We start from the raw sequence: 23,595 nt of genomic DNA, 5'->3' as shown, positions 1-23,595 counted from the left end.
ACTAGACACACCCCTAATCAACACAATCCCAATTACTACAAACCCCAATACGAAACACAACATATAAACCCATGTCACACCCTGGCTTACCCAAACATATACCAAAAACACAAAATATAATGACCAAGGCGTGACAAGGGGGCTTCTTAAAGAAAAACTAACAGGTCTGTGAGAGCCAGAATTTTTACTGGTTGGTAGGTGATCAAATACTTATGTCATCCAATAAAATGCAAATGAATTACTTAAAATCATACAATGTGATTTTCTGGGTTTTTGCTTTAGATTCTAACAGTTGAAGTGTACCTATGATAAAACTTACAGACCTCTACATGCTTTGTAAGTAGGAAACACTGCCGATTTTGCAGGTTATCAAATACTTGTTCTACCCACTGTATGTATGTATGTAGGTGTGTATGTATTTACTGTAGGTATGTATTTGTTTCCTTTATGCTTAGAGCCTCGTTGGGCTTCTGTGAACAGGGGCGTGTTGATCTGCGACGAGTGCTGTAGTGTTCATCGGAGTCTGGGCAGACACAGCTCCCAAGTGCGTCACCTGACTCACACACCATGGGCTCCTACACAGTTACAGGTAAGATCCCCAACACACACACACACCCCTTTACTGTGGTCAAAGCTATCCCCTTTTCTGCTTTTGTGATAGAACAGGCTGTTGGTATGTTTCGTTTAATTGATCATATCTTTGTCTTTTAATCAGATGGTTCAGATGTTATACAACAACAGTGCAAATTCGATATGGGAACACTCTCTACTGGACCCAGCATCTGTGATGAGTGGGAAACGCAAGGCCAACCCTCAGGACAAAGTACAGTGAGTCATGAGTGTTTGATGGCTGCTTAGTGAGCCAGGAGTGTACACTTATTCACAAGTGAAGGAGGGACATTTGGCCCAGTTGCCCTAGTACCCTTTTCACACTACTGAGCTGATACGAACCATACTAAACTGCATTGACCTGGTTACACATTCCCCAAAGTGCTGGTTTGGGTCAGCACGATAGCGTGACAAGGGTATTGGGAACTTAAGAGTGAGTGTTGCTTGAAATTGAAGTGCTGGATATCCTCCCACGGCTCTTCACTCCATTTCTCTGCTGTTTACCCCCTCTTCTTTTTGTCATTCCCATAGCCCAAATAAGACAGAGTTCATAAAGGCCAAATACCAAATGCTGGCTTTTGTCCACCGGATGCCTTGTCGAGATGACGACAGCTTCACTGCCAAGGACTTAAGCAAGGTGAGATCTCGGCCACTCTGTGCCTAATGAAGGTTTATTTGGCTTGAATGAGCAATATTTTACTAATAGATGTTGATTTTATTTTCTCTCAGCAACTTCACTCCAGTGTCCGAACTGGTAACCTGGAAACATGTCTGAGGTTACTCTCTCTGGGAGCCCAGGCCAACTTCTTTCACCCAGTAAGACTCTCTGATCACTCATCTCATTTCTCCCCTATCCAAAACATATCCTTAACAGCATGTTAATACTACATTTTTACTACCAGTATTACTGTTTTGCTCACAGGTACAAGAGCAACTTAATAGAACACTGCTTGTGGAAAAAAAACATTCCAAAAATGAATTATTTTCATAGGTTTAACCTTTTGTGGCGTAGTGTTTATGCCACAAGCAGTGTGAACAGACCCTTACCCTTTCTCACACCCTATCTATGTGTTGAAGTCTTTCTTTCTTCCTAGTTTTAATTGTTCACGTATGGGTGGTGTCTTACCTTTCCTTCAGGAAAAAGGGAATACGCCGCTGCATGTGGCTGCCAAGGCAGGCCAGGTGTTTCAGGCCGAGCTGCTGACAGTCTACGGGGCCGACCCCGGCGCCCCCGACACCAGCGCCAAGACTCCCATTGACTATGCAAGGTACTGCAGCATCCAGCCTTTTAAAGGGATAGTTCACCATTCAGAATATTAAACTTATTTTATCCAAATAAATATTAAATAAATAAAGAGTGTGGCTTTGCTACCAGGCTGGCTGTTATGGGTAAGAAGAGGCATAACTGGTTTCTCTTGTGTGTTTCTCAGGCAAGCTGGCTACCATGACCTGGCTGATAGGCTGGTGGAGATTCAGTATGAACTTACCGACAGACTGGCTTTCTATCTCTGTGGAAGAAAGCCTGGTAAGTGACGAGAGTCCTTCGCCTTCTCAAGTTAGGCTGCAAGCCTTGTGTGTCAATTTTTCCAAACCTCTGTCAGCTGCAGTTTTTTGCCTGCTAAATCAACACACACTCAATGTTTGTAGCCTAGTTTCGGGGGTTACTCAACATCACATACGGTAACTCCCATGAGTTCAAATCACAACAATCCATATTATGTCCGTGCTTGCTTTCAGATCATAAAAATGGCCAACACTTCATCGTCCCACAGATGGCCGACAGGTAAGGAAGCATTGTGTAGGTCAATGCATAATATACTATTCTGGTCCCAGACTGTTTGTGCTGTATAGCCAACCCCTATGTTTGTTGTCATGCCAAATGACAACCAGAGGATTTGTCAAAAAAGCTTAAACAGATCTGGGACCAGACTAATGAAATATATCACTTTATGGGGATCATTCTTAGATTTTAAAAAATATATATATATATATAATTAAGAAACCGTGAGCTGTTTCTTTGACCGTGCAATCCAACTCTTGGGCCTGCAGGACATGTTCTGTGGCTTTTTGTAACAAGCATGACAGGAAATCGGCCAAAGCAGTTGTTTCCTAGTTAAAACAACAAAATCATTGTTATAATAATGCATATCTGAGAAAAATCTGACATTTCTGGTCTTATTATAGCATAGTTCTGGTATTTGAACTCAAATGAAGCATGTTCTCTTTTTGTATTGCTCTCTTTTGATGGATAAGGAACATGTAAGTATTTGATCATAATGAGGTTTGACCATTTTCCCTCCCATTCTAAATCAGAGGCTAAGCAGATGTATTTTTTTCCATCTATAGCAGTTTAGATTTATCAGAACTGGCAAAGGCAGCCAAGAAGAAACTCCAGTCTGTAAGTGTTCAGGTTTGGATTGTAAATATCATACAGTACATAATGCATAGAGATGCATATAATGTAACCAAAGCATATCATAGAACTAGTTCTGGTTTGATTTCTCACATATCACAAATTTAATTTCAGCTCAGTAATCATTTGTTTGAGGAGCTGGCGATGGACGTGTATGACGAGGTGGACAGACGGGAGACGGATGCAGGTAAGACACACTGAGGGACCGACAGTGATGTGGATTAACATCAGTGCATGTTTATTAGCATTTAGTCCACCATGTCCAGTTAAACATCTTGATGGTGTTCATTAGGCAACAAACTGAAGAAAACCGACTGAAACTGGGAGGGACTACCTTGACTTATCCAATAAGAAACAGGCATTTTTTGTTTCCTGTTGCAAAAAGTTTTCTGTTTACGTTTCCTAATAAACATGGCCCTGATGCAACACCCCTATGTTCTGCACAGTATGGCTGGCGACACAGAACCACAGCACGCTGGTGACAGACACCACCGTGGTGCCTTTCCTTCCCGTGAACCCAGAGTACTCATCAACACGAAACCAGGCAAGCCTGCTGCATACTGTGGATATAGATACTTTTGTTTCAACTGTATATTCTCCCCTCTGTTTTTCTCCCTCCCTTTAAATATGACCGGTTCTCTCAGTTTCAAATGAAAGTTTATTGTTCGCGTACACCGTTTAGCAGATGTTATAGTGGGTGCAGAAAAATGCTTATATTACCAGGTCCTAACAATGCAGTAAGATGTCAAACAAGTAAGTAAATAAAATAAATAAATCAGGAAATGTCATCAGATGCAAAAGGAAAGGATACATTATGTATAATATTTCTTTCTCCAGGGACGGCAAAAACTTGCGAGATTCAATGCACATGAATTTGCAACACTTGTCATCGACATATTAAGTGACGCGAAGCGTCGACAGCTGGGAAACTCTACGATGAGTCCCAAAGGTAGAGTACTGGACAATAATGGATCTACTACCTCTCTCTCACACGCACTTGGCTCACACACGCATGCAATCAAAATTGTGTTCTTTCAACGAAATGAGAAAGGTGCCCCATTTATTTATTTATTTATTTATTTATTTATTTTCTCATTTGCTGCTTTGTGGTTACAGAAAACGTTGAACTTATCCTAAAAAGCGTGAGCATCCGGCGCGGCAGTGAGGGTCTGGACAATGATCAGCCGGACTACGACAGTGTGGCCTCTGACGAGGACACTGATCAGGAGCCACCCTCGGGCAAGGACCGGACCAAGGTAACTAACGCGATGGCGTAGCACGCAAACCAAGTAATGGATTTCAAGTACAGGACTGTATGTAATACTGAAATTGAGCACCTGCAGTCTGGCTTTTCAATCGCTGACTTTTTCCTCCACAGAGTCTGGACTCGGACCTGTCAGACGGACCTGTCACGGTGCAGGAGTTCCTGGAGGTGAAGCACGCCCTGTCTGCCTCGGAGGCCAAGATCAAGCAGCTGATGAAGGTCAACAGCAACTTAAGTGGCGAACTGCGACTGATGCAGAAAAAGGTACCACCCACTGCAGAGATCCACCAATCAGATCACTAACACCACCGGGTCCGTCCGCCTCTTGGCCGATGAGATGGAGGGCTGGACTCGGGGCGGCACTGTGGTTGGTCAGTGGAGCTCTGGTCCCTCCCCCATGCAGTAACCTACCCACCCTTCTTATGAGGGTCCTAACCAGTAACCACCAGACTGCTGGGGAGGTTCTCCTGCAAGGCAAGACTCTCCCTCTTGCTCCACCGTTTGGGACAGCATGTTTCAGTCCATGTTCAGACAATGGCTTCTATAGCTTGACATATTATTATTTTTTAAATGTTTTAACTTGTGTTAAAGAGATGCATTCTTGCGCCACTGCATTGTGGAAAACCATATCCCTCCTCCCCTGGATACAGTGTATGATACAGTAAAACCCATGTTATTTCATATGGTATGACTAACAGGCATGCTCAAGTAATCAGCATGACATCACTCGCACTGTGAGTTTCCATCCCCTCGTCATTCCCACAGTGACTAACATAGTAAGCATAGCATCGGTCATTTTTAATAAGGGTTTTTGTTTTTACACTTTAAAAAAAAAGTTTGCTCATCAGAATTGTCCACTTGAAGGTGTGAGATCACACCGGTCTTACTTTTACACGGATGCAACATTTACCTTGTCAAACAAAAAGGTCCCATTGTTCCTCTGCTGTGGTAAATATTATTTACAGCCCAGGAGTACAGTCACTTCCAGAGTTCAGCTCCATAGTGGGTGTTAACAGAATGTTTTGTTCTAACCTGGAGTCTTCCCTACCTCTATGACCCCAATGTGTCATACTAAATCCCACAATCCGGAGTTTGTTTCAGCTCAACAGCAGTCCCACCACTTGATTTGGAATAGACCAAATTATAATTTACTCCAATCAACAGCCGCCTGTCGACCTAAAAAGCGTAGATGGTGTGACAAACGGCCTTTAAAAGGACCGATTTGAGAAACCATAGCAATATGGGGAATGCCTTTACAAGGTAGTGAGCTGTTTTGAATAGCTGTTTTTGTAGCCACAGCAGCCATACAGGCTCCGGATCGTGGCTTTGAACCACTTTGCCCTGGGTCGTGAATACTATTGTTCTATGGGACAAACAGTACAAGCCAAACTGGTATTCCTCAGTGGTGGACGTGTACAGTATGTGATTTAGCTATGTGGGCTGGCATTGTTTTAACTGATTGGATACTCTGTCTTAGCTGTCAGAGAACTTCCCCCTTGCCCTCTATGAATGAAATGGCACACTTCACCCTGCATTAGATTTCAACCAGACCATAGAGTTGGATAGAGCGCGCACTTGCAAAAGCCTGTTTTGGAATGTGCAGCGTCATTGAGGTCTTACACTGTTTTAAACTAGTCAACTGGGTGGGACTTCCTATGGGTTCAACTGGATCACAGAATTCCATCCAGGTCAGTAGGAGGGATCAGCCAATTAATTTTACTCCTGAGAAAACATTCCAGCACGGCAGGTGGCAGTAAATCACCAAACTTGGGTTTATGCCCGTTCAGACTATATAAACTCCAGCACGGTAGGTGGAGGTATGCATCTCTTCATTTTGTTTATGAACCACAAGTAAGCGCATAGAAGTAGAAGAATAAGAAATGTACTACTTTAAAATTGAGAGCCCACTGTAGACGGGTTGGTTGTTTAGCAACAATACCCATGCGTGTGCAACTATGGGGCAAAACAGATGGGGTTGGCTTAGACTGTTGACAACATGTAAACTATATTTAGTCTCCAAATGTTTATTGAAAACATAAATACATTTGCACAATGAGCACTTGTTGTCTCACAAATACATTGTTACAGTTGTTGGTTAGCTAGCTAGCAACTTCTATCCATATTCACATAGCCATGATATCAGTCAAAACACCTAAAAGCAAGACATGGTATCACTAACCAGATACAAGCTGAAATGAGACACCTACGTTTCCCCGCAAGTCAAATTCTTGTCATTGTTGCTAGCTATCGGACCATTCAGAATCAACAAGTCAGTGATGCTCCTCGTGCTGTCACAAGAGCAATAATGGAAAAGTGTGCCCTCTTTCCAACTCTATGAACCAGATAATGCAATTGCACAAGATGGAGAACACTGATGGGGTCATATCTCTTTGACTATCAAGATCTAACAGGGTCTTTGTATTTTCTGAATGCCTCTCTGCCACTGTCTGGGCATCCCTGGCACACAATGTTTGTCCCTGGTACTCATATCTTATCTATCAATCATCTCAGACAGAGACTGGAGCTATCTGAACTGTCTGGCTTGCCTGGTGCCCTTTCTGCTTTCTCTTACCTCTTGCTGTGATTTGAGTGGAGTTTTTCGAATGCCTAGCATGGGTAACACCAGGGGGGGACATGATTAACAAGAAGATTAACTATGTTAATTAGCATGTTATAAAGACATAAGTAGTAGCATATAACATTGGACTTAGCTCAGTACAGATTGATGCTGACGGTTCCACCGGAAATCAACCATTTAGAAGTAGAGAAATGGGGGCAATCTTAACTTTCACTTAGTCTCCCATTGACATCAATTCATGACAAGTGAAATTCAACTTAAGTGAAAGTTAGGATTTTCCCCGTGGAGAATAAAGCATGCGTTAAAGCTAGAAAAGTTAAACACCTTGCTTGCTGATAAGAAAAGCGCCCTTTTAGTGTATTTGCTGACCCGTCTCTTCCAGCTGCATTCTCTGCAAAGCGAGAACACGTCTCTCAGGCGACAGGGCCCAACCACCCATATCTATCAGGTCCCCATCAGCAGTGGGTCAGAGTACACTGACCCTCCTTCCTCCAGCCCCTCGGCCATGAAGCGCCGGCAGTCAGCGCGGGCCAGCCGGCCCATGTCCATGTCTATTTATGAGACTGGCTCGGGCCTGAAGCCCTACCTCCCCAAGGGGGAGACCCCCTACCCAGAGGAGGGTATCCCCACCCTGCAACCCTTCCTCCCACCTCATGTAAGTAAATATCCCGCAGCCAGCCTCCTTTGCCATTCGCTCTCCCATCTCCATCTTCTTGTAGTCTCCTCAACCATTTTTCTGATTCTCTTTTTCTGCAGCCTTTTAAAAAATGTTTTCTCTTCCGTTTTCATGTCTGCTTTTAATTTATTTTTCTGTTTTTCTTTGGTGTACTGTAGTGTTTGCTGGTAGCTGTTATTTGGCATCTTGAACCTGATAGTGATAATCAGCCAATACAATGTCAAGCACACAGGTCACAGGCAGCTAGTCTCAACTCTGTGTCTGCTCTGAATGCCTGCAGTCTCATAGGATTCTTCTCTGGGCTGTTGGTTTCCACAGTGTTTCCTGGGCCGTGTTCCAAGACCTTTTAGAATGCATCCATCTTCTCCCTTCCTTTAAAGGGATAGTTCACCAAAATTACATATTGGTTTTCTTACCCTATAAGCAGTCTATGGACAATGTATGACAGCAATCCATGCTTTGGTTTATTTTCCCTGGCACTATTTCCAAATGCTAATGTGTTAGAATTTGTGGCACAAATCCTATTCATGTCATGGTACCGATATTAACATATCTGTATCATCCGAAATAATCTAAAATTGATTGTGAAGCTCATAGATTTGAACATGGTGCAAAAAAAATGCTGATATTGGTACCATAACAAATCAAAACAAAGCATGGATTGCTGTCATACCTTGTCCATAGACTGCTTACAGGGTAAGGAAACTAATGTATAATTTTGTAATTTGGGTGAACTATCCCTTTAAGATAATCACAGATCTATAGGTGCGTAGATATGTGAAAACATTTCCACTCAATTGCTTTCTGAAATCTTATTGTGTTACATTTACATTTAAGTCATTTAGCAGACGCTCTTATCCAGAGCGACTTACAAATTGGGATCTGTGATGGGTGCATTTTAAGGTATTTGAACAGGGCCCTTGGAGTACTCTCTGTTCAAACATTGTCTCAGATAATATGAAAGATGTCAGAATCACACTTGTTATTTTAATTTCAATCTGAAATATTTGGAAGGTTTGTATGTCATTTCAAATAAGCATTAAACATTAACATCCCATAAAAAAGAAATGCAGAGTTTTTTGTTTTGTTTTTATGTCTCCATGACAAACTAACACAGAATTTCCCAAACTAGGCTCGCGACCTCATGTGGTGATTTGGAAATGGGGTCGTGAGAGAAACTCACACTTGGTTGATAGAACCGGGTTTACGTCAGTAACCTCCAGTAGTCGCTAGATGTGGTTGTAATAAACAGAGCGGTTTTTGTTTTCTGCCTACAAATATGGCTCTACTGTTTGAACTGTTTAAGCTACAAAATATTATGACCCTGTCACTGAAAGATAAAACTCATGTCTTCTGTTTCCCTCTACAATGCCCACAATCTTTATTAAAATAAGTGCATAAGACCAAGCACTAAAACAGAAGGGGGGAGAAGAAAGTCATCAATGATGGTGTCCTTTTCTACACAGAAGACTATAAAAAATCATTACCTAATCATCTTCTGAACTACCTTTCTGATGCATTTCAGTCTCTTCAAACCTTCAGCTTGAGATACTGTCAAAAATAGTGTCTGATTTGCAATAGATTGTCATACCCCCAATAATTTAAAAAAATTCACATTGGCCGTTGGTTACATCACTTTATTTATATTGAAATGGGGTCGGCGGGCAAAAAAAGGTTTGAACCCTTGAACTAACATTAATTTATGGTTCTAAATCCTGGTGTGTATAAATTCATTTTTAAACAAAAGGAATTTGGTGTTTTTGTAATTGGAACTAAACTGTTCTGGTATTTCGAGAGGCATTCCGGGATTGGTACATCTCCACTCACTGGATGATTTTTAGGTACACCCATCTAGTACCAGGTCAAAACCCCTTTGCCTCCAGAACAGACTGAATTCTTTGGGGCATTCTACAAGGTGTCTGGAACGTTCCACAGGGATGTTGGTCCATGCTGACGTGATGGCATCATGCAGTTGCTGCAGATGCGACAACGGTACATTCATGCTATGAACAGCCTGTTCCATCTCATCCTAAAGATGCTCTATTGGGTAGAGGTCTGAGGACTGTGCAGACAGTGCGGACTAAACCGAACTCACTGTTATGTTCCAGGCAATGTTTTTCCACTCCTCAATTGTCTGGTGTTGGTGATCGCTTGCCCACTGGAGCCGCTTTTTCTTGTTTCTAGCTGATAGGTGTGGAACCCGGTGTGGTCGTCTAATGCAATAGCCCATCCGTGACAAGGATCGGCGAGTTGTGCGTTCTGAGATGCCGTTCTGCACACGACTGTTGTACTGCGCGGTTATTTGTCAGTTTGTGGCCCGCCTGGTTCTTGCCATTCTCCTTTCGATCTCATCAACGAGCTGTTTTCGCCCACAGGACTGCCGCTGACTGGATGTTTTTTATTTGTTGCACCATTCTCTGTAAACCCTAGACACTGTCGTGCATAACAAGCTCAGGAGGACGGCTGTTTATGAGAAACTGGATCCGGCGCGTCTGGCACCGACGATGATATCATGCTCGGTCGCTTAGGTCACTCGTTTTTGTCATTCTAACATTCAATCGAATAGTAATTGAAAGCATTGATGCCGGTCTGCCTGCTTTATATATACTGCTCAAAAAAATAAAGGGAACACTAAAATAACACATCCTAGACCTGAATGAATGAAATATTCTTATTAAATACTTTTTTCTTTACATAGTTGAATGTGCTGACAACAAAATCACACAAAAATGATCAATGGAAATCAAATGTATCAACCCATGGAGGTCTGGATTTTGAGTCACACTCAAAATTAAAGTGGAAAACCACACTACAGGCTGATCCAACTTTGATGTAATGTCCTTAAAACAAGTCAAAATGAGGCTCAGTAGTATGTGTGGCCTCCACGTGCCTGTATGACCTCCCTACAACACCTGGGCATGCTCCTGATGAGGTGGCGGATGGTTTCCTGAGGGATCTCCTCCCAGACCTGGACTAAAGCACCCGCCAACTCCTGGACAGTCTGTGTTGCAACGTGGGGTTGGTGGATGGAGCGAGACATGATGTCCCAGATGTGCTCAATTGGATTCAGGTCTGGGGAACGGGCAGCCAGTCCATAGCATCGATGCCTTCCTCTTGCAGGAACTGCTGACACACTCCAGCCACATGAGGTCTAGCATTGTCTTGCAATAGGAGGAACCCAGGGCCAACCGCACCAGCATATGGTCTCACAAGGGGTCTGAGGATCTCATCTCGGTACCTAATGGCAGTCAGGCTACCTCTGGCCCCCCAAAGAAATGCCACCCCACACCATGACTGACCCACCGTCAAACCAGTCATGCTGGAGGATGTTGCAGGCAGCAGAACGTTCTCCACGGTGTCTCCAGACTCTGTCACGTCTGTCACATGTGCTCAGTGTGAACCTGCTTTCATCTGTGAAGAGCACAGGGCGCCAGTGGCGAATTTGCCAATCTTGGTGTTCTCTGGCAAATGCCAAACGTCCTGCACGGTGTTGGGCTGTAAGCACAACCCCCATCTGTGGACGTCGGGCCCTGATACCACCCTCATGGAGTCTGTTTCTGACCGTTTGAGCAGACATATGCACATTTGTGGCCTGCTGGAGGTCATTTTGCAGGGCTCTGGCAGTGCTCCTCCTTGCACAAAGGCGGAGGTAGCGGTCCTTCTGCTGGGTTGTTGCCCTCCTACGGCCTCCTCCACGTCTCCTGTTGTACTGGCCTGTCTCCTGGTAGCGCCTCCATGCTCTGGACACTACGCTGACAGACACAGCAAACCTTCTTGCCACAGCTCGCATTGATGTGCCATCCTGAATGAGCTGCACTACCTGGGCCACTTGTGTGGGTAAAAGCACCGCCAGCATTCAAAAGTCACCAAAACATCAGCCAGGAATCATAGGAACTGAGAAGTGGTCTGTGGTCACCACCTGCAGAACCACTCCTTTATTGGGGGTGTCTTGCTAATTGCCTATAATTTCCAACTGTTGTCTATTCCATTTGCACAACAGCATGTGAAATTTATTGTCAATCAGTGTTGCTTCCTAAGTGGACAGTTTGATTTCACAGAAGTGTGATTGACTTGGAGTTACATTGTGTGTTTAAGTGTTCCCTTTATTTTTTTGAGCAGTGTAGCAAGCCACAGCCACGTGACTCACTGTCTGTAGGAGCAAATTTTCGTGTCCTACTCTATCAGAACCCAAAATATAAGTTTTCTTTCCTCCATTGTTTGTGAACAGTGTAATTATAAATCTACCCCTCAAAGCCAGTTCCACTGCTTTTTTTCCATTCATCCCTTGTAATCAGGGACTGATTTAGACCTGGGACACCTGGTGGGTGCAATTTGAATGTTTAGGTAGAATAGAAAACCAGCAGTACTCCAGACTTCGTAGGATATGTTTTGAATACCCCTGCTGTAGCCTGTAGCTGCAGAACATGGTTAAAACTATACTTTTTACCTCATGGATGGTCTTTCCTTCTGTCTATGGATTTTATAATGGTTGCATTTATCTAGCCCCACCACTCAGGTGTTAACAAAAACAAGTGGTGGAGTGACTGCCTTGTTATTTTTCGGATCCCGGAATGCCCCTTTCAATATTGCTATGAAACAATCTTGTACTATGCAGTATCAAAGGTAGAATATGTTCATTGTCTAGATGTTTAAAATGTTCTAGGTATGGGATGAGGTCCAGTATTCCCAGATCCAACATGGCAATGATTGTAATGCAGTTATTCAAGTCACATTTCTTGTCATGCAGTCTCGTTTATCATCACATTTTATGGTTTTCTTCATTCTTACTTTGATTTTGGTTTCTTAAAGATTGTTTTTATTAAAAATGTATTTTAGTACTCCCAAACACTGTTACTTGCATGAAGTCTTTGTTCATGGGAGCACTAACAATTCATATTTTAATGTTTTTTTTTTTTTTTTACATATAATTTGAACCCCTTTCTAGATGGGAAGGGGTGCTTTTGTGACCTCTTCATCCCTCCCCTCCTTCCCATCCACCCTGTCCTGGTCACGGGACGAAAGTGCTCAAAGGGTTAAGTACCTCCTCACTTGGTCCATGCCTCTTGACACAGCAAATCCATTGGGAGCCCTTGTCCTCCCTCCTTTTGTCTTTAATATGCTGCTTCCTCCCTACCTGTCCTGTTGCATGAGCCAAGCCACCACCCCATGGGCTGCCTTCGTTTCACCACTCATACATATCTCTAGCACCACCACCCATATATGTCTCCAGGGACTTCACCAGGACCTGGCTTTCAGGGTCAGGGTCCTGGTGACGTCTACGATGCCCGCCACCGCAGAAGTCAGAGCATTCTTACTTCTTGTGCTTCACAGAGCTTGTGTGAAGTATCTTTACCACCACCACCACACTACATGCCCAAAAGTATGTGGACACTTGCTTGTCGAACATCTCATTCCAAAATCATGGGCATTAATATGGAGTTGGTCCCCCATTTGCTGCTATACAGCCTCCACTCTTCTGTGAAGGCTTTCCACTAGATGTTGGAACATTGCTGTGGGGACTTGCTTCCATTCAGCAACGAGCATTAGTGAGGTCGGGAACTGATGTTGGGCGATTAGGCCTGGCTCGCAATTAGGGTTCCAATTAATCCAAAAGATGTTCGATGGGGTTGAGGTCAGGGTTCTATGCAGGCCAGTCAAGTTCTTCCACAACGATCTCGACAAACCATTTCTATATGAACCTCGCTTTGTGCACGCTGGAACAGGAAAGGGCCTTCTCCAAACTGTTGCAACAAAGTTGGAAGCACAGAATTGTCTAGAATGTCATTGTATGCTGTAGCTTTAAGATTTCCCTTCACTGGAACTAAGGGGCCTAGCCTGAACCATGAAAAATATCCCCAGACCATTATTCCTCCTCCACTTTACAGTTGGCACTATGCATTAGGCAAGTAGCGTTCTCCTGGCATCCGCTAAACCCAGATTCGTCCGTCGGACTGCCAGATGGTGAAGCGTGATTCATCACTGAACGCGTTTCCACTGCTCCAGAGTCCAATGGCGTCAGGCTTTACACCATTCCAGCCAACGCTTGGCGTTGTGCATGGTGATCTTAGGCTTGTGTGCGGCTGCTCGGCCATGAAAACCCATTTTGTGAAGCTCCCGACAAACAGCTGACGTTGCTTCCAGAGGCAGTTTGGAACTCTGTAGTGAGTGTTGCAACTGAAGACAGATGGTTTTTACGAGCTTCAGGACTCTGCGTTCCCATTCTGTTAGCTTGTGTGGCCTACCACTTTCCGTCTGAGCCGTTGTTGCTTCTAGACATTTCCACTTCACAATAACAGCCCATACAGTTGACCAGGACAGCTCTCGCAGGGCAGAAATTTGACGAACTGATTTGTTGGAAATGTAGCATCCTATGACTGTACCACGTTGAATTCACTGAGCTCTTCAGTAAGGCCATTGTACTGCCAATTTTTTGTCTATGGAGATAATGTGGCTGTGTGCTCGATTTTTAATGTACCTGTCAGCAACCAGTGTGGTTGAAATATCAGAAATCACTAATTTGAAGGGGTGTCCACATACTTTTGTGTGTATATATATATATAATCTCCACCACAACCACCCATACATCTCCACCATCACTGTCCTCATCATGCCTGTTACAATCAGCTAGAGGGTTTTCAATGAAGCAGCACTATGCGCCAAGATCACACACCCATCTCAATGCAAAGGTTTGCCCCACCCCCCCTCCCGTGAGACCAGTTGTCAGTTGAAGTCAGCCTATTGAGAATTTTCCCATTTCCCATTTTCCCAAATTCCTCATTCCTAATGCAAATTCCTTCCACATTCCAAGCTAATATTTTGCAATACTTTTAAACTTGATGACCTCTTTTCTCCCTCTAACCAGCACATGGCCGTTGCCCAGTAAACGTCATCCAGCATGCCCTCCCTCGCCTCTAGTAACATCTAAACTCACCGGTTATCCAGGAGTCTGTTCCGCACCAAGAGGTGGGACCTGTTCAGAAGCAAACAGCCCTTAGCCCTTAGCCCCTAAGACACTTGTGGAGATCTGGTGAAGGTTTAAGCAATATGTTAACAATTCTATCTAACCTATCAGTGGGCAAGGGAAGCTCTCAGATCTCCACAAGTGCATAAGGGCTAGGGGTTATTTCTGGACAGGGCCTTTGACTGACCAATGTGCAAAACTTCAAACCCAGTGGTAAAGAAATTGACAAAACACTTGTACAAGCTAACCCCACTTTCAGCAGTTTGCTGTATTGTGTTTGTGTGGGCTATGGCATCTTGCCCTGCAGACAGGAAGAGGATGTTTTTTGAGCGGGTCTATTGGGCTAGGCTGGAAAGGGTATGTAACTATTGTATGTGGCCTGTGTCCCCCTTTGGGTGTTTGTCTCTGCTCTTTTCTTTGAAACTCACTGCTTCTACAGTTTCTCTTCTCTGCTGAAAGAGCGAGGACAGTGCAGGGTCAGTGCTGTGCGCCCAAGCTTCCAATCTGATACTAGAGTAAAGCTATTATCCACCAGTCTTGTGACGCAGCACACAATGCTTACAGGCTGGAAGGAGCACGTAGTATAGAGTATTGAGCACAGTTGACTTTAAATGGTCAGATACATTTGTCAACCAGTACTTCCATCAGCATTGCCTCAGTCGATGACGCAGTGCCCCCCTAGACTTGTGCAGCTTTTAAGCTTTTGACCCAAATTAATCAGAACCATGATTCCATGATGTCATGAAAGTTATGACTCTGAATAAAAGTCTTGGATCGGAGCTCTGGAAAATAATGGATCATGGTTCTGATGTAACTCATTGGAGGTTGTTTGTCTGATAGATATCCAGTCATTCCCTGACTTCATCTGTCTTGGAGTGTGCATTTTAAAAAGGGTGCAGCCAGCACGGCAGTGTTTGAAGCTTTTCCTGGACTACATTTGGCCCTTCATTCCCTGCCATGGTTTAGGCTATTACTTTGTTAGTTTTAATATTGTCTACGAGTCTCCGTCTTTTACTAGCAGGAGTTAAAAGGTTTTCATTGACATTGGACAAGCCTAGCATCCCAACTTGGCATGGTACCAATCAATCAACCAACCATTCCATTTGTCCAGTGTGGTTTCTATTACAGTAGCCTATCGACATTGAATTTGCAAATGTTACCAATTTGGATAGGTTTCATATTGAGGGGAAAAAAACGAAAACAGTTTTGAACCCCGGATAACCTCTTTTTACTAACCCTGGCAATGAAATTCAAAAGGCTTCTATGTTTTGCTTTCGATGTTGACTTGTTTTATGCATTGTCGTCTTTGTGTTTCTTTCCCATGGTTTTAGTTCATTCAATTTGTCACTGCCATACATACTATACTGTAAGTTGTTAGTGAAACTGTTTCAGAAAATTTCTGTCAAAGTTTCGATTTACGTTTAGGCCTAGGTATGATGTAATGGTTTGTGCTATACCACTAGAAACTATTTTGTATGTATGTATTGGTATTTGTCTCAGTGACAATTTGTTTTACTCTCCTGTCTCTCCCTCTCATGTTAGGCCTCCAAGATGGAGAAACAGAGCAGCATGTCAGACGGTGACTATGACAACACAACCAATGACTCTGAGTTGGAGGACTCAGGGTAGGAACACTCACACTTCTGTGTGCACGGACAGCGAATTCACTGATACAAGCCACACAAAGCAAAGGCACACTCAGATTTGAAATCGTCCCTTCAAAGTTGCCACTGCTTCCAGTGTTACACATCAGGTGGTGAAAGTTAGGTCTGGATGTAAGGGTGCAGAGATTGTAGTAACATCCTTAATTTCCCTGTCTCTCCCCCCCTGGCAGTGTGGGCAGGAGGGGGAGGCTTAGGAGCAGTGGCTGGCTTGGGGAGGGCAGCTCCATCCCTGAACTGGATGATCTTGAAGCCGAGCCAGACTCTGCGCTCCCCAGCACCGAGGATGTCATTCGCAAGACGGAGCAGATCACCAAGAACATCCAGGATCTGCTCCGCGCTGCACAGGAGAACAAGCACGACAGGTGAGGAAGAAGTGGCAGGTCATGAGCTCAACACCGAAAAAACAAATTAAATATAACTCCTATGTTGTAACTATCTCTATTGAGATAAAACTAGGCTTTTTCTGTCTAACAGAATTCATCACAGCTTCACCAATTCTCTATTGTGTATTCATCAAAGTACCTCCACTTCCTAGATTATTGAGTTCCCCCACTGTCACTGATTTGTTTACTGGAGCTCTGCATTTTGTGTGTTCTTCTCAGTTCAGTGTTTTTATTATTCCCTCTATGATTTCACCTCTGTCTTTTTCTGTGTTCTCCCACCCCGTGTCCTCTCTCGCGTGTCATTATTTCGATGGTGTTGTGGTCCTCTGGTCTCTCCCCCTCTATTCCTGTAAGCAGACCTTGTGAGGGTGTCCGCCGGCTCAGGCACAGTCTAGGCTGTTTCAGCAGCCTGGTGCCCTGGGCCGAGAAGGCCCCCTCTCCCCTGCAGCCCCTCAACCTGCGCTCCCTCGATCCTGCCGCCTGGTACTTTACTGGCCTCTGCCCCTGCTTCTCAGGCACAGTGTCTCATCTCCCTCACACCTTCTCTTACACACCTTCCCTCGCTCTTACACACCTTCTCTGTCTTGCCTACCCCTGCTCGGTTGCCCAATTCTGATGACTGATTCCCTCCTTTTGCTATGTGTGGCCTGCTAGGTGTTAGTGTGTAAGGCTGATCCTAAAGAACTCACTCACCTACTCTCTTCATTTCTTCCATTGCAAACATCAGTACAAACACCACTACCTCAAAACTAAACTTTTGATATTCAAGGTACCAATGATTTGTTTAGTTGGTATTCCGTTGAATATTTAGTAGTCATCTAAATTAGATAAGAGGGCTAATCAACTTTATACGATTATTTCTATATGTGTTTATGTTAGGGAATGGTGTAATATCCAAATGCAATTATATTTTTTATTTTCTTGTTTTGTCATAGCTGATAGTTCATCACACATAATCAGCTCTAATCCCTCATTCCTGTCTATTACCCATGATTTATAGCCTGGGTACCAATCTGTTTCTGCTCTCTTGCCAACTCCTCAGTGCAGAAACTGATTGGCACCCAGGCTACGGTAATTATAGCAGCTGCAGTTTGACCGTGTCAGAATGCAATATTTGGAATAGCATAATAGATTAGCCAAGCACGAAGAATGGACTGCAGAATTGTGTTTTGCCTCTTGACCTAGACTAAACTCAGATCTGTCTTGTTTTGAAAATGGTTGTTTTGGGATTGCAAAACATTTTAATATAAGTTTCTTTTTTTCTCCATGAAATAATGATGACATTAAAAGTCTGTCTTATTAACCTCTCTCCTCCTGATGCTTTCCTCTTAAAGCTTTATACCCTGCTCCGAAAGAATACATGTGGCTGTGATGGAAATGGCTGCCCTCTTTCCCAAGGTAAGCTCACTGAACGGTCCATGGTACCATCACACACACGCAAAGGCCTTTCAACCCTTTTTCCCCCTCACCTTGTATTTTATGTTTATCAATTTGAATTGCATCCTCTAAGAAATGTGGTATAGAAATAAAGTTTGATTGTGTGTTGTGTTGAACCCTGTAACCTCATCTCACCTTTCAGAGACCACGTTCGGAGACAGTGCGAGGTCCCCTGCGCCTATTGACGTCCAGCGCCTTCCGGCTCCAGGGAGAGTGTCAGAAGGCAGTGCCCTCAGAGGGAGGTCCAGGGCCTGACTTGCAGCTGGTCACCCAGCAGGTTATCCAGTGTGCCTATGACATCGCCAAGGCGGCCAAACAGCTTGTCACCATTACCACCAAGGAGAACAGCAACTGACCATTATAACCACTGCCGCCCGTCGCAGGCCTTTTAGATATCTGAAGGCCCGAAATGTCTCCACGTATTGTTCATCCTTTAACTTTGTTGTAAAAAATCTATATATAAAAAAAAAACATTTTATTTCTGTTTTTAATGTGTATGTGATATTTGCATGTCATTTTTTATTTAAAGACAAATGTACGCATTTATAAAGAGTGTTGAAGTTAAAACATTGGGACATAAAGACAACTTAACTTGAGCTATGGGAAAGTGTCCAGAGCTCTACTAACTGCAAGGGAGAGGCTGTACTAGTAGATTTATTTCTATGGACTTGATTTGTCGTGAGCTACTTCAGGAATCTACAGTACAGCCAGATACTGACAAGATGATTGTGGAGATCCTTCGTCGCTAATGTGCAGTTTCTAAACCGCACTTCTTGATAGTTATTTTTTTGTGGTTCTAGATATGTCTTCCTCGCCCACAAAGACTCCCAACTATCGCATATACCCTCCTTAAGGCTTGTCATCCACTTTGATGCTCTTTATCTGAACCAGGAGTCTCAAACCGGCGGTCCCCAGTCCAGCTTGCGGCCTGGAAGTGAATTTAAGAAGCCCATTATACAAAAATAAAAGGGAACACTAAAATAACACATCCTAGATCTGAATGAATGAAATATTCTTATTAAAAACTTTTTTATTTACACAGTTGAATGTGCTGACAACAAAACCACACAAAAACTATCAATGGAAATCAAATTTATCAACCCATGGAGGTCTGGATTTGGAGTCCCACTCAAAATTAAAGTGGAAAACCACACTACAGGCTGAGCCAACTTTGATGTAATGTCCTTAAAACAAGTCAAAATGAAGCTCAGTAGTGTGTGTGGCCTCCACGTGCCTGTATGAACTTCCTACAACACCTGGGCATGCTCCTGATGAGGTGGCGGATGGTCTCCTGAGAGATCTCCTCCCAGACCTGCACTAAAGCATCCGCCAACTCCTGGACAGTCTGTGGTGCAACGTGGCATTGGTGGATGGAGCAAGACATGATGTCCCAGATGTGCTCAATTGGATTCAGGTCGGGGGAACGGGCGGGCCAGTCCATAGCATCAATGCCTTCCTCTTGCAGGAACTGGCTGTGCAGCCCTCCAAAGAAATGCCACCCCACACCATGACTGACCCACCGCCAAACCGGTCATGCTGGAGGATGTTGCAGGCAGCAGAACGTTCTCCACGGCGTCTCCAGACTGTCACGTCTGTCACATGCTCAGTGTGAACCTGCTTTCATCTGTGAAGAGCACAGGGCGCCAGTGGCGAATTTGCCAATCTTGGTGTTCTCTGGCAAATGCCAAACGTCCTGCACGGTGTTGGGCTGTAAGCACAACCCCCACCTGTGGACGTCGGGCCCTCATACCACCCTCATGGAGTCTGTGTCTGACCGTTTGAGCAGAGATGCACATTTGTGGCCTGCTGGAGGTCATTTTGCAGGGCTCTGGCAGTGCTCCTCCTGCTTCTCCTTGCACAAATGCAGAGGTAGCGGTCCTGCTGCTGGGTTGTTGCCCTCCTACGGCCTCCTCCACGTCTCCTGATGTACTGGCCTGTCTCCTGGTAGCGCCTCCATACTCTGGACACTACGCTGACAGACACAGCAAACCTTCTTGCCACAGCTCGCATTGATGTGCCATCCTGGATGAGGTGCACTACCTGAGCCACTTGTGTGGGTTGTAGACTCCGTCTCATGCTACCACTAGAGTGAAAGCACCGCCAGCATTCAAAAGTGACCAAAACATCAGCCAGGAAGCATAGGAACTTAGAAGTGGTCTGTGACCTGCAGAACCACTCCTTTATTGGGGGTGTCTTGCTAATTGCCTATAATTTCCACCTGGCCCATGGGTGGTTTAATCCCCCCCCCCACTACAGAAAAACCCTATAATGAGTAGTTGTGTCCAAACCTTTGACTGGTACTGTATATAAACTCAGCAGGACCCTGTCTTTCAAAGATAATTTGTAAAAATCCAAATAACTTCACAGATCTTCAAGGGTTTAAACTCTGTTTCCCATGCTTGTTCAATGAACCATAAACAATTAATGAACATGCACCTGTGGAACGGTCGTTAAGACACTAACAGCTTACAGACGGTAGGCAATTAAGGTCACAGTTACGTAAACTTAGGACACTAAAGAGGCCTTTCTACTGACTCAAAAACACCAAAAAAAGAGCCCAGGGTCCCTGCTCATCTGCGTGAACGTGCCTTAGGCATGCTGCAAGGAGGCATGAGGACTGCAGATGTGGCCAGGGCAATAAATTGCAATGTCCTTACTATGAGACGCCTAAGACAGCGCTACAGGGAGACAGGACGGACAGCTGTTCGTCCTCGCAGTGGCAGACCACGTAACACCTGCACAGGAGCAATACATCCGAACAACACACCTGCGGGACAGGTACAGGATGGCAACAACAACTGCCCGAGTTACACTAGGAACACACAATCCCTCCATCAGTGCTCAGACTGTCCACAATAGGCTGAGAGAGACTGGACTGAGGGCTTGTAGGCCTGTAGTAAGGCAGGTCCTCACCAGACATCACCGGGAACAACGTCGCCTATGGGCACAAGCCCACCGTCGCTGGACCAGACAGGACTGGCAAGAAGTGCTCTTCTCTGATGTGTCGCGGTTTTGTCTCACCAGGGATGATGGTCGGATTTGCGTTTATCATTGAAGCGCTACACCGAGGCCTGTACTCTGGAGTGGGGTCGATTTGGAGGTGGAGGGTCACAGCATCACCGGACTGAGCTTGTTGTCATCTCAACGCTGTGTGTTACAAGAAAGACATCCTCCGTCATGTGTTACCCTTCCTGCAGGCTCATCCTGACATGACCCTCCAGCATGACAATGCCACCAGCCATACTGCGCGTGATTTCCTGCAAGACAGGAATGTCAGTGTTCTGCCATGGCTAGCAAAGAGCCCGGATCTCAATCCCATTGAGCACGTTGGATCGGAGGGTGAGGGCTAGGGCCATTCCACCCAGAAATGTGAACTTGGGAACTTGCAGGTGCCTTGGTGGGCGAGTGGGGTAACATCTCACAGCAAGAACGGGCAAATCTGGTGCAGTACTTAATGCAGCTGGTGGCCACACCGGATACTGACCGTTACTTTGATTTTGAACCCCCCCCCCTTTGTTCAGGGACACATTATTCAATTTCTGTGGAATTTGTTCAGTTTGTCTCAGTTGTTGAATCTGGTTATGTTCATACAAATATTTACCAATGTTAGGTTTGCTGAAAATAAACACAGTTGACAGTGAGAGGACATTTATTTTTTTGCTGAGTTTTTAGATATTTATTTTGCTCTGGGGGAAGAAAGTGTGTGTGTATATACAGTATACACACACTACCAGTCAAAAGTTTGGACAACTAATTACAGGGTTTTCCTTTATTTTTACTATTTTAAACATTGTAGAATAATAGTGAAGATATCAACTATGAAATAACACATGGGATCATGTAACCAAAAAAAGTGTTAAACAAATCAAAATATATTTTATATTTGAGATTCTTCAAAGTAGCCACCCTTTGCCTTGTTTACAGCTTTGTGCACACTTGGCATTCTCTCAACCAGCTTCATGAGGTCACCTGGAATGCATTTCAATTTGTGCTTTAAGTTAATTTGTGCAATTTATTTCCTCAATGCGTTTGAGCCAATCAGTTGTATTGTGACAAGGTAGGGGTGGTATACAGAAGATAACCCTATTTGGTAAAAGACTAAGTCCATATTATGGCAAGAACAGCTCAAATAAGCAAAGAGAAACGACAGTCCATTATTACTTTAAGACATGGTCAGTCAATCAGGAAAATTTCAAGGAGTTTGAAAGTTTCTTCAAGGGCAGTCTGATTTATTTAGAATTCAAGGCACACTTAACCAGCATGGCTACCACAGCATTCTGCAGCGATACGCCATCCCATCTGGTTTACCCTCAGTGGGACTATAATTTGTTTTTCAACAGGTCAATAACCCAACACACCTCCAGGCTGTGTAAGGGCTATTTGACCAAGAAGGAGAGTGATTGAATGCTGAATCAGATGACCTGGCCTCCACAATCCCCTGACCTCACTCAACCCATTTGAGATGGTTTGGGATGAGTTTGATCGCAGAGTGAAGGAAAATCAACCAACATATCCTCAGCATATGTGGGAACTCCTTCAAGACTTTTGGAAAAGCATTCCAAGTGAAGCTGGTTGAGAGAATGCCAAGAGTGTGCAAGAGCTGTCATCAAGGCAAAAGGGTGGCTACTTAAAATATATTGCTTTGTTAAACACTTTCAGTTACTAAATTATGCCATGTGTATTATTTCATAGTTGATGTCTTCACTATTATTCTACAATGTAGAAAATAGTAAAATAAAAACCCTTGAATGAGAACGTGTGTCAACTTTTGACTGGTACTGTGTATATATATATTTTTCCAGTGATTTTAATATAATAACTTAAAAACAATCTGTTTGGGCTTCTTGCAGTCAATTTGCAGTCTACAAATTATTAGTATTTATGTTCCGGCCCCCTGAACATTTACTCAACAAAAAAATAGTCCCGCAGCTGAATCTAGTTGATGATCCCTGCTGTAACCTAACTATGGAATTCTAATGTATAATTTAATATGATTCCAGCAAGTGTAGGAAGGAATGTTGGGAGATTTGGAACTGACTTGAACCATCTCATCTGTGCACATTTGCGTATCCCTGCAATGCCAATGTGCCTCCCCTGTGTTATTGCTTCCATTTTGAAATGCATCTACAGCTATCTATGCCTATTTCATATCAACACTTATTCAGGGGGGGCAAATTATGCTCTTCACCAGCAATATGTTTGTATTGAATTCTAGTGATATCTTTTTTGAACCATCTAAGATGGTAGACAGGGTGCTGTATTTGCTTGTGTACTAGAACAGTGTTAGTGCTGTGACCATAGCTAGATTTGCAGCTTATGAATCATTTTCCCTCTTCCGTGTGTTTTTGTGCTCCATTTCGTAATGCTACTAAGTTTTTATTAAATGTGCAACTAATTGGATAGGATTGTAGATATCCCCTGTAGATATCTCCTCTACAATTCTGCCAGCCGGTGGTCGTCATTATTAGCAGATGGTTCAGAGCTGTGTTATACTGTACTTGAAATGTGATCAAGGAAATGTCCCTCTGTGCTTCTCTTGTTCTGAATGGACTTTCAATAGGTGTCAGTCCTGCAGTTATCATAGATGTTTTTGTGTTTTGTTTTATAAAA

At 43.9% G+C, this 23,595-nt stretch overlaps 1 protein-coding gene across 4 annotated transcripts in view; it reads left to right on the top strand.

The window, feature by feature from the left end:
- Nucleotides 1-21,626, top strand: part of git2a (G protein-coupled receptor kinase interacting ArfGAP 2a) — a 38,066-nt gene extending 16,440 nt beyond the window's left edge. The window contains exons 2-20 of one of the 4 annotated variants that reach the window (XM_029637280.2): nucleotides 456-589; nucleotides 716-828; nucleotides 1,141-1,246; nucleotides 1,339-1,425; nucleotides 1,747-1,877; nucleotides 2,040-2,134; nucleotides 2,347-2,392; nucleotides 2,956-3,007; nucleotides 3,137-3,209; nucleotides 3,469-3,566; nucleotides 3,860-3,971; nucleotides 4,139-4,278; nucleotides 4,401-4,550; nucleotides 7,247-7,519; nucleotides 12,486-12,572; nucleotides 16,044-16,126; nucleotides 16,336-16,527; nucleotides 17,883-17,946; nucleotides 18,128-21,626. In XM_029637280.2, the coding sequence (XP_029493140.1) occupies nucleotides 456-589; nucleotides 716-828; nucleotides 1,141-1,246; nucleotides 1,339-1,425; nucleotides 1,747-1,877; nucleotides 2,040-2,134; nucleotides 2,347-2,392; nucleotides 2,956-3,007; nucleotides 3,137-3,209; nucleotides 3,469-3,566; nucleotides 3,860-3,971; nucleotides 4,139-4,278; nucleotides 4,401-4,550; nucleotides 7,247-7,519; nucleotides 12,486-12,572; nucleotides 16,044-16,126; nucleotides 16,336-16,527; nucleotides 17,883-17,946; nucleotides 18,128-18,340 (2,249 nt within the window). In that variant the 3' untranslated portion in view covers nucleotides 18,341-21,626. The remainder of the gene's footprint in view (nucleotides 1-455; nucleotides 590-715; nucleotides 829-1,140; nucleotides 1,247-1,338; nucleotides 1,426-1,746; nucleotides 1,878-2,039; nucleotides 2,135-2,346; nucleotides 2,393-2,955; nucleotides 3,008-3,136; nucleotides 3,210-3,468; nucleotides 3,567-3,859; nucleotides 3,972-4,138; nucleotides 4,279-4,400; nucleotides 4,551-7,246; nucleotides 7,520-12,485; nucleotides 12,573-16,043; nucleotides 16,127-16,335; nucleotides 16,528-17,882; nucleotides 17,947-18,127) is intronic. The other 3 variants (XM_065011441.1, XM_029637282.2, XM_065011442.1) reach the window with 3 other exon arrangements.
- The last annotated feature ends 1,969 nt before the right edge of the window (nucleotides 21,627-23,595 follow it).

This window comes from Oncorhynchus nerka, linkage group LG27, assembly GCF_034236695.1.
Source record: "Oncorhynchus nerka isolate Pitt River linkage group LG27, Oner_Uvic_2.0, whole genome shotgun sequence".
Classification (NCBI taxonomy): Eukaryota; Metazoa; Chordata; class Actinopteri; order Salmoniformes; family Salmonidae; genus Oncorhynchus; species Oncorhynchus nerka.
Note: the sequence above shows the minus strand (reverse complement) of the source record. Positions and strands in the feature narration are given on the sequence as shown.